The sequence below is a fragment of the Mercenaria mercenaria genome, chromosome 10, assembly GCF_021730395.1.
Source record: "Mercenaria mercenaria strain notata chromosome 10, MADL_Memer_1, whole genome shotgun sequence".
NCBI lineage: Eukaryota > Metazoa > Mollusca > Bivalvia > Venerida > Veneridae > Mercenaria > Mercenaria mercenaria.
The window spans coordinates 5,376,088-5,391,155 of record NC_069370.1 but is presented as its reverse complement, the minus strand read 5'-3'; the positions used below and the strand labels follow the sequence as shown (position 1 = coordinate 5,391,155).

The window sequence follows — 15,068 nt, the reverse complement described above, 5'->3', positions numbered from 1 at the left end:
ATTTGTATGTACACTTTGCACATTCCTTCCTATAGAATAAGGGATAAAATCAAACCAACATTACAGAGGTAGACAGGTTGTGTATTTTTCAAAACAAAGGTTCGTAACAAATAACATATCATTCAATAATAATATTATTAGTTTGTTTGAAATAAAAACAATAGCTTTGGACAAATAGACCGTATTTTTGTTGACAGAATAGACATAAATACGTTTACCTAGTTGCAAGATTCGAACGACAAATGTATGAAAAGAACATATCTTTAAGGTACTTACACATGTGAACGGTCTTTTCTTTGCTCTGCAGTTTCAAGAAATGCAGACTGAGTTAACTGAATGGTATGGTCATCAATTAGTGACATTTTGACAACTGGGTAATTTTCTTCTAGTACCCACGTGTCCATAACTGCGGTCACGTCCGTAAAAGTATGATTATCGACCACAGCTTGCTAAAATAGGTAAAGCAATCAATTCTTTTACTCCTCACCTAGAAACCTGACTATCAAGAACTGAATTTTGTACTTATTACAGGGATTGCTGCTCTGGAAAGTTTTAATAATGTATTGAAATGAATTACCAATTACTTACATCAATTTTAGTAAAAACATGAAATAAAAAGAAAATTTGTTTGTTTTGCATATAAAATCAAAATATCTTCAAGCATGAAGACTATATCTTGACATTTTCACCATGCTACTCGTGAAAATATTGCATCTGGTGTTCACGCCTGAAAGATATTCCAATCGTACGCTGTAACAAACAAATATCCTCTCTATCAATGTATTGTAACTGCTATATATCACTGATATGCATTTGATTAACTTGTTAATATGTACCTTTATATTGTATGTAGAATGCGTAAAACATAAATATAATTATAATGTACAATGGGATTTGTAAACAATTATATATATGAAAGTTTCATATCATTGGCTAGTCCCACATCGGAGGCCAATTTCCATAACGATGGCCGAATTGAAAACATAACTAAGGCCGATTTTTAAATTCCACAACGGTGGCCGATTTATATACCAACGTCTCCAGAATGGGATTCTTACTGTGTAACACTTTAAAGATGAAATAAACACATTCAAAAGTTTTTTTTGTGAGTTTATTATCTCTCGATATTAAAAGATAACATTACTAATTTTTTCTTATATTACTTAAAACTTTCGTATATAGGTGCATAATTTCAAGAATGATAACTTGTACTAAACAAAAATATCCTAAAAGCAAACAATCACGCAAGTTTAACAATCACGGTTATCTATAAAAAACTGAATCTGTTTCATCATAAAAAAGATTTACACAAATGTTTATATAAATGATTGACGTAATACACAGATCATACCTGAGAAAGGGAGGACCATAGATCCTTGTGAGTGGCTGTCTTGTAACTAAAATCTTTAAGGTAACGCTAAAAATAAAATTATAATTTGAAAGTTTTTTATAAGGAACATTTATGTGAACCACTTATGACATCAAGACTAATTTTACATTACAATAATATATGTAGTATTTCTCAACAAGGTAGAAGTAGCCTGAACATACTGATATCAGTCTATCAAGCTTTCATATCATAAAGGGACATATTGCCATTTTTTTTCAAAATATCCAGATAGTCCTTTTCTGTTAATAATAGTAAACAAGGTCATAAAGTGAGGTGTAGGCGGTCCTCTTGTTTTATTTAAAACATTCTCATAGTATGCACGATTTCTTGAAAAAGGGCGACCTACTGCATCCTGGAATGTTGCTGTAAAACAGAAGTTGTTTCGTTGTATCTTATACCATATGCATAAAATCTCAACTGCACTAATACTTCTTATCATTTCCGATATATTTTACATGTCGATATATATTTTTTTTTTAATTTTGAAATTGTGTATATCTGGAGCCATGATATTCCCCTTTTCGTTGCGATGCATTTTCCCTAATTATCTCAGAAGCCATGCCACTTTCCTGTATTATCACTGGAGCCATGCCACTTTCCTACATTACTGTCTGGAGCCATGCCTCTTTTCTGCATTATCTCTGGAGCCATGCCATTTTCCTGCATTATCTCTTGAGCCATGCTCCTTTATCTCTGGAGCTATGCCACTTTCCTGCATTATCTCTGGAGCCATGCCATTTTCCTGCATTATCTCTTGAGCCATGCTCCTTTATCTCTGGAGCTATGCCACTTTCCTGCATTATCTCTGGAGCCATGCTATTTTCCTGCATTATCTCTGGAGCCAACCACTTTCCTGCATTATCTCTGGAGCCATGTCATTTTCCTGCATTATCTCTGGCGCCATGTCACTTTCCTGTATGATCTCTGGAGCCATGCCACTTTCCTGCATTATCTCTGGAGCCATGCCACTTTACTTCATTAGCTCTGGAGCCATGCTACTTTCCCTCATCATCTATTAAGCCATGTCACTTTCCTAAATTATCTCTGGAGCCATGCTCTTGTTATCTCTGGAGCCAAACCACTCACACTATTATCTCTTGTGCTATGCCACTTTCCCTTATTGTCTCTGGAACAATGCTATTTTCCCTTATTAAATTTGGAGCCATGCCATTTTCCTTTTTATCTTTGGATCCATGCCACTTTCTTATATTATCTCTGGAACCCTGCTTCTTTCCTTTATTATATCTGGAGCGATGTCACTTTCCCTTATTATTTCTGGTGTCGCATCATTTTCCCCTCATTATGTCTGGAGCCATACCACTTTCCCTCAATATCTCTGGAGCCATGTCACTGTCCCTCATTATCTTTTTAGTCATATCACTTTCCCTAATTATCTCTGGAGTGATGTCACTTTCCCTTATTATATCTGGAGTCATGCTACATTCCCTTATTATCTATGGAGTCATGCCGCTTTCTCTTTACGTCGTAAAGTGTATATCGGGCCATGCTACTTTCATTTACGTCTTGATATGCATCTTGAACCAAAACAATTTCCCTTCACGTTGTGACTTGTATCTAGGGCCATGCCGTTTTCCCTTCACGTCGGGACGTTCATCTGGAGTAATTTGTCTCTGAAGCCATGCCGTTATTTCTTTTCGTTGTTGCGTCTATCTGGGGACATACCACTTTTCCTTCACGTTGTGTACCTAGAGCTGTGCCACTTTCTCTAATACTTTTAAGCACAAAGAGCTGCTCAGACGCCTTTATATTACCCTGCATTACGTATTAGTGATTTAAAGCTGACGCCGGTGCCTCCACTTGTGCCCTCATAACTCTGAACCCTGATTCTAATGTTTTGAGATGTGTATAATTATATGATGTTAAGCGTTACACGTGATTTCAGTCAAATGTCAATGCTGGGAAAATCATTCAAAAACACATAAAGGAAATTGCAGCGAAAGGCATTTTTACAGATCTTAGAACAAAAGACTGCGAAAGATACCGAGAAAAAACGATGGAAAATACAACGTAAAGCATTCAATAAGCAAAGGGAGAATTTCCAGTAAAAGTGAAAGAACTTAGAGAAAATTTCAGCGAGACATATTCATTACGGAGATATGCATATCTCATCAAATATAGCGGCTGTCAAAAAAAGAGTAATTTCAATAAGTGACCAATCAGCATGCAAGACAAGAATCTTTATGCCTTTATTCAATGTTACCGTGAGTCCTTTCCGAAATGTGTCCTCTCCTAGGAAGAAATTCATCATCCGTATGACAGCGCCACCCTGTAAAAAACCTCACTGTTATTATGGTATTGGTATCTTTAATTGTTTAAAATTGAAATGAACATTTATCATGTGAACGTATCGTTGTGTAATATGACGGCGACTGTAAAATGTCATTCTGTACTTTGCCTCGGTGTTGTTTTCATTTTTGGACTTTGGCATCATGGAGTTGCACATTTTATTATCTCTCATGAAACAGTTTGTAACAGAATACTGTTTAATTGATGAAAACAATATATAACATAGCCATTTTTAATATATCTCAGCAAAACAAAGAGATTATAAGGGCGAGAATAATTTCACGAGGGCGTATAACTAGTAAATTACAACACGAGGCGTCTAATCGATTAAGAGTAAAAGGTAAAGGTAAAGGTCTTGTTTATTACAGTGTCACCCCCTGTTGAAAGGGCCAGCCAATTTGTCTTATGAGACACCTTTATTGTGCGTACCAATTACCTCCCAACTCCTACCAATATGCCAGGCGACAGGCGGATAGAAGTCGGTAACCATTCATTTAACTAGCTCGCGGCTCACGAACCGGCCTTTTCGGAACAAATCCCATGACAAACATCCCCCTGTCCCCCGGACGAACGCTCCCCATGTGGCTCGAACCTTCGACCTTCCGATCCCGAGACGGACGCCTTAACCACTGGGCCACGGTGATATTTAGATATATTAAAACATGGTCCTGCTATTCATTTTGATTCTAATATATGTTGTATGTAAACAAGTAGATGAAATAGGGAAGAACGGCGCCAAATATAGTAAGCCGACGTGACGTCGTCTGGAAACCATGTTTTAATAGTATTTAAATATTGAAGGTAACATGCCCCACGGAATATCTTATGTGTGAATGAGTCAGCGCTCCTAATAATCAATTGTGTGATTGAAGTGTAACGGCATTCCACCTATGGATCGTCTTTTATTTAAAAATGTATATCAAATGTGGTAACACTCTTTTCCCGGCTCCTGCATGGCGCCAAATAGTATGTCGACATGATGAAAATGTGCATATTTTTCATATAAGAACTTAAACTGCAAAATAAGCTTTATCTATGTTATTTATGCTTTATATAACAATTGTATAGCAGCAGAAAGTTTTCCTACCGCAATTTTTGTCCAATGACAACGTGATTACCCAGTCTTATATAACTGTTCATTTTAAAGTGAAGAAACCCGGAGACAAGTGCCTTTCAGATTATATAAATAATGTATCGTTACATAAACATAAACTGCTACATGCTAACTGAAATCAGCGCCATGTACTAGTTGTTAATTATAGGTTTGATACATTGTCTTACGTGCGATATTGAAAAAATACTTTTAGACTATCCGAACCTTTGCATAAGATATCAAATCAAATATGTTGGCAATATCATCAGGATTATAGACATCAACGTAAACAGGATGAGTATTGTTATCGTCATCAGCTTGCATAACATTCTGTAAACCGCGTGTCTCCACAATCTGTTTGTTAACCTGAAATGTATATTTATAATATTTTAAACACAGTAATCAGTTTATTCACCTGAAATCTATATTTTTAACATTCTGTACACCGCGTGTCTCCACAATCTGTGTGTTTACCTGAAATGCATTTTATGATGTTTTGAACACGGCGTGTCTCCACAATCTGTTTGTTCACCTGAAATGTTTATTTATAATCAAGTAATACACAACGTTTCTCCAAAATGTGTTGGTTCACCTTAAACGTATCATTATTATATTCTGCACACCGTATGTCTCCACAATCTGTTTGGTCACCTGAAATGTATATTTATAACATTCTGTATACTGCGTGTCTCCACAATTTTTTTTCACCAGAAAAGCGTCTTTGTCACATTTCTATACTTCGTGACATTTGTCACATTTCTATACACCGCGTGTCTCCACAATTTGTTTGTATACATGAAATACACACCATTTCGTCCACCAGGTGTCTCTACAATTAGTTTGTTCACCTAAAATGCATAGTTGTAACATTCTTTACAACAATCCGGTTTTTACATGAAATACATAGGATTCCACACACCGCTTTTTAAAACAATTTGTTTGTTCGCATGAAATGCATACTTAAATTATTACATTCTGTACATATACATAACAATCCGTACACCGCTTTTTCAACAAATTGTTTGTTCACATGAAACGCATATTTATAACATTCTGTAAATACATACAAGTCAACAATACGTAAACCACGTGTCTCAAAATTGTGTTGTTGTTTTTTTTTTCACCTGAAATTCATAGTAGGCTTAAGTTCTCTAAGATTTTAACAGTATGTACATTTCAGATTGCAGAGTCAATGGATATTATAACTCGACAATGTATACTTACCATGTAATAACACACTACTCAGTGTTTTTCATGTGAACATTAAATTTTACTCATGTGGAGGTTATGTACTTTTTCGTTGTTTATTTATTTTTTTCTGTAACTGTCGTGTTTTTTACAGATTTGAGAACGTAGTAGTTGTTTACCATGCTACATTAAATTTGTTGACTATATGCGGCTCTTCGGCGATAATTTGCATTAGTGCAAAAACTAAATGTCAGCATCAACAGCATCTGGCATATTTAGAATGTGTTTGTAAACATGAACGAAGCACCGGTTGTGTGCGCGAAAACAATGTTAGGGATGAACTAGGAACATGTACGTTCTGAAAATGCAGCCACATAAAAACGAGGCCCAGTAGCAGTGCATGTATGAAAGTGTACATGACTGATATGATATATTCACAAAATATAAACGTTCCAACGCGGAGACCTTAAAGACCTACTCCGCGGCTATTCAAATTCTATTGTATGTATGCAACCCATGATTACAATAGGTAACAGTTAACGGCCACGCGCCACACTTTAGCACGCAAAACCACAGGTATTTTATATAGAATTTTATATAAAATAGATTCTATTTTGACAGGCGTCACTGTTCATAGTCAGGATTTTCATGCTTTTTCAGTGACAATTTAAGGTTAAAAGGTAGGACTGGAGCAGGTCTTTAACCACTCGGCCACGGAAGCAGGTTGTATGTTTAATATAACCAATAATGTATCACTCATATACCTATTTTTGTACATGTCATTCCTGGAGGTAATCATAAGTGACAATTCTAACACGATCCGCAGCAGTTGCTATATAAACATATAGCGAAATCGCCTATACATGAATCTACGATAAAATATAGCTCTTCCATTCCGCCCTACGATTGTAACACGACTGAGATTCTACTCTGCTTCCGTTATATACCGACTAAATACTCGACTTTTTCAGTGTTATGTAGTAGTAATAAAAAGTACATCAAATTTTCTGAAACAAACAATATCTAACTGATGAATTTATTTGTTTATATTTTACCGTAAGAATATGTTTCAGCCCGGTAAGTTTCAACTTCAACACCAGTGCATCTATGTCTGGTCGTGTGTGTAGTTTACAATTTCTGCGTTGTAGGCACCACAAATGTCAACTAGATTCTACTTTGACAGTAAATAAATTATAATTAATTTTCCAATCTTCCAGACTCAAGGTTTTACGTGTTTATATGCCGCCGCAATGTTCTGGCGTGTATGTTTCAGTGCCATCATGTAGGTGACGTGTACTATTTTTAGAAACTGCATATATCAACCTTGAATTAAGTATCTACCTCTGATTTCTATACCCGACCTTTGATGTTATTGAAAATAACATTTTCACGGCAATAACTACTTAATACTTTAATTAAAATTTACTGAATATCGGAAAATTCCGTTTGATGCAACGCTTTCCATTCGTGGGGAGGTTTTTATAATAGCATATGGCCAGCCGAATGGCAATCGCGCTAAAATGTAGTGCTGTAAAATGCGAAGAATTTACGTGGTTAGAATCGAAATAATAAATATGTTCCAATAATTTTATCAGTTAATAAAATATGGGCAGTCGTTCGGATGCGAATATTAAATCACTCGTGCTACGCACTCGTGATTTAATTATTACGCATCCGAACTCCTGCCCATATTTTATTAACTGATAAAATATAGGCACATATTTATTATTTCTTAATTATTAATAATTTAAAAGTGACAGAGCAACCATACCATGTTCCAGCTCGGCAACACCCGATCAACTGCCAGAAACATCATGTATGTAGCGAAACCTGCAGTAGAGTAGAAATAAATGTAGAATTATACGTATTGTACTTAGCAATACCCTTAAATTTCAGTTTAAAGTATTGTCGTTAAGTCATATAATTCGGGACTTGACAAAGTTGTAAAGGACTTTATACTTATGTCATATGAAGGAGGGTAATTATATGTGTTTGTTCCAGTGAAAGATAGAAATACAATACACCGAGTGCAGTGTACCAGCGCAGTGTACCAGATGCAACAGTTTCACTAGTGTAAAGGTAAGAACTGGTATTCTTACATGTAAAACATGCAAAATTCTTATTTCATGTCTTTTCATTGGTTTAAACTAAATTTTACTAATTTTGAAATTGAAAAAGTGGAACTCAATAGGTCGCCCAAAACTAAAAAATGAAAATGTAGCAAGCTTGGTTTGATTAAGCCTTACCAAGTTCCGTGAAACATATATTTGATATGAAATCTTCCAGATACAGTTTACTCTAATAGTTCAATAATACAAAGACTGGATGTTATTTTTTGTGCGTTTAGACGGGTATAAATCTATGTATCTATGTTTTACTTTGTGTGCGTGTGTGTTGTTCGTTTTGTCCTTATGTGTTGGCTTTGGGTGTGTGTGTGTGTGTGTGTGTGGTGCACGCGTCTGCGTGCTGGGGGTTTCGTTTTGAGGAGGCTGCGTTTTTGGTGCGTGGCATTCCCTGTTTGATATTTTTCTTTGTTTTTTACTGTTGTAGATGGAACAAAATATAACACAACACTAAAAAAAATATAAATACACCATTTCTTTAAATAAAATAGAAAAAGTGGAAAACCACAGGTCGCCCAACACGACATAAAAGAAAATGCTGCGGGCTCGGTTTGATTTAGCCTGTTCATGGACGGTAGAGGAAATGCAAGCTACCGTCCCGGCATCTAGCACCGGGTTGAGCAGAACGCAACATTTACACATGTTACAAGTACTAAAATATAATTTAGAGGCGCATGCAGATGTACTCATACGGCGGCACACATGGAACCTCCTATGATACATTTAGTAAGTTTAGTTTATTCGGCACAACTTATTAGTGATGTGACTATTTCTGAAGGCAATGACGTGATTATCAACGAATATCGGCATGATCTGGATTCTTTCACAAATAATGACGTCATACATAAACCCTAACCGCTAAATCCGTTTGATTTCCATCATAATATTGTGAAAGGGTATTAATGAAAAACTCGACAAGACTTGGGCGTTTTAATCACAAGCTTAATACTGGGATTATTTCATCACAATCAGTCTAAAAAGGTAGTTATTTTCTACAGTTTGGTCATAAATTGTTTAATCTCATTTGCTATAATATTGTAATTTTACCGATTCCTAAACATACTAAAAAGAAATTTATTGAACGAGACAGTTTAATTTCGCCAACGTCTTAAAATTTGAAAAATACTTTCTTGCATTCTTGCATTTTAGCCCAATTAGAACAATGTGTTGTTGATGATATTTCAAAGTTTCAACAGAATAAAACAATGACATTATATCATTTTACGACTTCAATTTATTTTTGAAAAGTCAGAAAAATACACTTAATATGCTAAGAACTTACAAACTCATGTTAAAAAATTATGTTTGAAGAAAATGATAACAAAAAAATCAAGTCGTCGTCGCACCCTATCGAAAAGGATAATTTGATTTTTGAATGATATTTACTCATTTTTTTTTTATGAAGTGTGGTAGTAGATTGGATAAAACCATATCTTTGCATAGATCGACACTTCTGAAACTGAAATGTTATTAACAAGACGTTGAACTAAATGTATGCTTAATTTTTTAAAAAAAGTACATTTAGTCATTTTAAGACAGTGGAAAAATAGCAAATGTGGGGTGAGCTGTTTTGTTCACTATATATTACGCAAATGCATTTGGTATACATTATCAGGACTCTTCATAATGGACCGGACTTCCCATTAACCATGAAGCCATGTAAGAATGTTTCCAATTTCGCCTAAAGGTCTTCACACGCTTGGAATGTTTGTAATGTCAGAACATTAATGGAACAACATGTTTTACGTGGACATAGTTTTGTTTCTATATCGATTCTATAATCATAAAATGTTCAAAATATAGTAATTAACCTAAACGTATGGATGTTACAGAAATAAACATGATTCTTGTCATTAAAAAATTGTATATCTTCGTTTTCATACAGGCTTTCCTTGTTTTTAGAAATATTTGGTTAAGTTTTTGTATGTGACCATATATCTCAGTACCTACTACCCACTAATGGGAATAGATTGAAACTTAACACACTTGTTCACTGTGATATTCCGACATTCTGTGCACAGGTTCCGAGGGATCTACTTTCCAGATTTTATTCCATAACTCTAGTTTGCATTTTTACGAAATTATGCCCCTTTTTGACTTTGTTTTTGGTTAAGTTTTTGTATGTAAGCTGGTATCTCAGTTCCAACTAATGGGAATGGATTGAAACTTCACACACTTGTCCACTGTCATGAGCTGATATGCATTGTACAGGTTCCATAACTCTGTTTTGCATTTCTACAAAATTATGCCTTTTTTCAACTTTGATATTCATTCAATTGACAAGACTGTTGAATAGTCGAGCGTTGCTATCCCCCGACAGCTCTTGTTTTAAAAGAGAAGCTGCATGTAATATATAGATAGACAGTAGAAATTTCCTTTACGAGGCACAATGATCATATGTTGTTAGCTAGTAATTATATAACTATTATTTTTAACTTTGCAGAGCTCTATGTTTTGCTGCTGGAAAAGTAATTTAACTGTTAGAGATCATAGAGCAACACATTACGCAAAATCTTTCCTAGTTGCTTCACTATATACATTTGATTGTTATTGCGTACCATATAACTGGTCGAAAATTGTATAAAATCTAATATATTTTTGTTTAAAAAAAATAGAGACAGGGTGCAGAATAATGTTAAGAAATAACTAGACCTAATACTATTTGCTTTTTAGTGGTGACCGCGAAATGATTGTTTATCGGCCAGGAAAAAAGTGAAAACGACTAATGGTGTTGGCCGCTGGACATAACTTTTGCCAGGTAGACTTATCCTCATACTGACCTCACTAAAAGACAATTGTTTTGTTTATCAAATAGATTAAGCGTTTGGTCATTTATTTCAAACTGTACATGACGTCACATTGTTATACTGTCAAGATGTTATTACGTCACTGCTGCAGGTCAATACGTGTTTTTGACTCCATATTCGAGTCAAGTCAATATGTGTTTCGGCTCCATCTATGATTCAATACGACTTTTTATGATTAATCTTTTGACTGTGTTAGACCAATGGGAAGGACTGAATTCTTGAATAGATATCATAATAACTTATAGAGTTTTATAATTTTACCTTCGTTAAGCCATAGATCATCCCACCAGAATGGAGAAACCAAGTTTCCAAACCACTGAAAAAGATCATGATAATACTGAAATCTACATAGAACATTACAATAAACTCGACATGATAGCTACCAGAGCACTGGAACAGTTTTACTGTGCCCAGGGTTCGGACCTACTTGTGGCTTGAAATTGATTGGATTCTTACCTTCGTTTTTTTATGAAATGTTGGAAATAATTTGGTTAACATATCTTATTGATATCTTAAGTGTTCACATGTCAGTCCTAAATGCCTATTAGCTCTCTTGTACATACTATCGCCCATGCTGTTCTTAATATAAATCCTGGAAATAGGTAATGTATGTAACAATTTGTATGTAAGATGCACAGAGAGAAATAAAATACTGGTCCCGTATTCCTTAAAGTTTGAAGTTTGAACTTTAGACGCTAAATTTTCATTTTGCATTGTCACTGGTAAATTAGCATATTCTGTAACAACTAATATCTCAGTCAAATTTCATTTGTGTCAGGTTTTTCTAAAAAATGTTATAGCAAACTGAATATTTGCCTTTCTCAAGTCTTAGTTTAAGACTTTATATGTTGATGAATATGAGACCTGTTTAAAAGTTATATTTGTTTCTTAGAAACGCTATGGTAACTATGGTAACAAACCTGATGAGCGACTTCATGCGCAATGATTATGGTCATCGTTTCCTTGTCGTTAAGGGAGGAGACACCTTCCTCATAAAACAGCATATTTTCACGGTATGTGATCAGGCCCCAGTGCTCCATGCCAGCGAATGACATAGTCGGCACAGCTATCATATCTACACAAAATAAGAGGAAATACTTAAAACATGAACTTCTGAAGAATGTAACGTGCGCGCGACATCGTTAGACTATATTTTACGGGTGGGCGGAAGATCTATCATTGGTTGAATGTGCATAAGAACCTTAACCTTTACCCTGCTAAATTTCTAAAATGGACTGGTCTAGCATTCAATTTAGACAATATCATTTATTATTCGAAGGGATGTTCACTGAAAATTTACTGACTGAATAGCGAACTGATCTTGGTAGGCACTGGTCGCAAAGGCAGAATCACTCACCGCGCTAAAGGTTAATAGTAAACTCTTTCTTGGTAATAAATCAACTACTCGAATATGCACTTTAATACACTATCCTGTAATGTCATATGAAGTTAACTTTATACTTATGCCGATATACGATACCACGGCGGTAAGATACAGGAAAAATACGACAGAAGGCACGGTATGACGATTACGGTACGAGACAAAGACAACACGACACTAAGGCGGCATGATATGATTGTTACGACACGAAGCAAATGCCAAAACAGACGGTACGGTGTAACGGTTACGACACGAGACAAATACAGACAAGACGAACTATTGGTGGTTGCAATGACAAGACGGCTGGATATAACGGTTACGATACAAGACAAATACAAAACAAAGACAACACGACACAAAGACGGCATGATCTGATTATTACGATACACGACACTAAGACGACATAATATGTCGGTTACGTTACAAGACAAAGACGGCGTTTATTCAAACAAGCAAATTCGATGAATTGGAATCCCCCGCCGAAAGGGTCAGAGTTGAGGAACGGCAAAAAAAAATATCCAGCAAAAAGTTAAGAATGTTACCAAGAAGCAAATAATTTCATTAGTCAAAATCAAATTAAAAGAAAATGAATGGTTTGTTTGGGTGGGGTCGGAGGGGTTGGGTGGGGTGAGGATACAACAGTTTACATGTTGATTATAAATACTGATAGAAAACGAAAAATGAAAAAAAAAAAATCTGGGGGGGGGGGGGGGGGGGGGGAGGGGGGTGACCAAGGTAAGGTGGTGACCAGGTGTAGGTACACAACATCACATGTTTATAATAAATGTTCATGGAAAAGAATGAAAGAAGTTTAATGAAATTCTTCCAATTGGTTGGTTCGTTATGTACAGATCTGTGGATTTTTAAACAACTAAAGGGCAATAACTATATGGAAAATTGACCAATCGAAAAAAAAATTGAAGGGCATCGTCGCAGTATCTTGGTTCATGTCTGTTTCAAGTTTGATGAAATTCTACCTGCTAGTTACTGAGAAATGGCTGCAGACGGACATTTTTCATTAAATCAAGGGCAATAACTCTGAGGGAAATTGACCTATCCAAAAAAAACTTGACGGGCATCAGCGCAGTATCTTGGTACATGTCTATTTCAAATCTGATGAAATTCTACATGTTAGTTACTGAGAAATGGCTGCAGACGGACATTTTTTATTAAATCAAGGGCAATAACTCTGAGTGAAATTGACCAATCAAAAAAAAAAAAAACTTGACGGGCATCATCGCAGTATGTTGGTTCATGTTTATTTCAAGTTTCATGAAATTCTACCAAGTAATTACTGAGAAATGGCTGCGGACGGACGGACGGACGGACGGACTGACTGACGGACTGACGGACGGACAACGCCATTTCAATACCCCCCTCCCGATTTCATCGGCGGGGGATAATTAGCTTGAAATACTGCTAAAGCAGACGCATAGCCCTACGACATTACCTCACACTGTAGGCCTGTTACAATACCATTTGTAGCTTCATCAACACACATATTGAAAGTGAATTGCACCGGGTCAAGAAAATTGATCAAGAACGGATTATTATCTACATGATTGTAATGCACCTTTTGGCAATGTAGGCGATAGAAATGGAAATGGTCAGAATTAGAAAGTACTCGGCTCATTAGTCAAGAATAGTGATCAAAATTAGAAAGTATGCTGCTCATTAGGTCCAAGAGTGGTGATTTACGTTCTTAACTGTTCGTTATCATAAATGACATGTAATGCTATCGATCATCTGGCAGCTTGAGGTATTGTACAAGTACTCATAAATCTTAATAGAAACACTATTCGAGCATTTTTCTAGTGGTGTTTTACATTAACCCGACGCCTGTTTTACGAACCAACATTATGGATAATTTTGAAAGGGTGTTTGAAGTTCAACACTTAAAGCTATTTTGATCCTCAGTAAGATAAAAGCTAGAAGAGTGTTTCTTTAGAAAAAAATGTAACAAAGGCCAAAAAAAGTCACTAACATATTTCAATTAACCTAAGGTTTTAAACGTTTTTATGAAATAATACTTTATCAAGGAAGTGATGTCAGGAACTTACTACCTAACTGAATGGTAAAATCTTTTAGCCCTATTAACTTTTAAACATGTTTCTATTCTAACTTTTTGTCAAAATATGTCTTGTTGATGGGTATATACAGTTCCCTGCCTGTTTGAACACTATCACATGTGAAGTGTCCAAGGCCTCGGCGTTACCAGTACACTAAATACTTACATGGTATCACATGGGACATGTTTGTTGTGCTCGGCGTTTTCAGTATACAAAACGCTTTCAGGGTGTCACGTGGGAAGTATTTTCTATGCTAGGCATTAACAGTATACTAAATGTTTTCAGGGTATCACGTGGGAAGTATTTTCCATGCACGGCATTAACAGTATACTAAATATTTTTATGGTATCACGTGGGAAGTGTTTCCGGTGTTCAGCGATACCTCTATACTAATTGCTTTCATGGTATCACATGGGAAAAGTTTGTTGTGCTCGGAGTTTTCAGTATAATAAATGCGTTCAGGGTGTCACGTGGGAAGTGTTTTCTATGCTAGGCATTAACAGTATACTAAAGACTTCTGCTTAGACTTCTTGATCATTGGGCTTCTGTATGGTTGAAAATGCATAGAGAATTCCGAGGTGTATATTTACAATGTAAAGTGGTCTTCTATAGGTATAGTTAGCGCAGGATAATAATTAATAAATCATTAAAATTCTAATCAATGATAATAAGTAAAATTATATAGAATGATACATTTTGGGTGAGAGATA

At 35.6% G+C, this 15,068-nt stretch overlaps 1 protein-coding gene across 2 annotated transcripts in view; it reads right to left on the bottom strand.

Moving 5' to 3' along the window:
- Nucleotides 1-15,068, bottom strand: part of LOC123559898 (aminopeptidase Ey-like) — a 48,547-nt gene that overhangs the window by 14,662 nt on the left and 18,817 nt on the right. For both annotated transcript variants that reach the window (XM_053552190.1, XM_053552191.1), the window contains exons 18-24: nt 11,829-11,983; nt 11,170-11,224; nt 7,750-7,808; nt 5,016-5,156; nt 3,612-3,677; nt 1,352-1,417; nt 277-449 (exon numbers count right to left, since the gene is read on the bottom strand). In XM_053552190.1, coding sequence (XP_053408165.1) covers nt 277-449; nt 1,352-1,417; nt 3,612-3,677; nt 5,016-5,156; nt 7,750-7,808; nt 11,170-11,224; nt 11,829-11,983 — 715 coding nt within the window. The remainder of the gene's footprint in view (nt 1-276; nt 450-1,351; nt 1,418-3,611; nt 3,678-5,015; nt 5,157-7,749; nt 7,809-11,169; nt 11,225-11,828; nt 11,984-15,068) is intronic.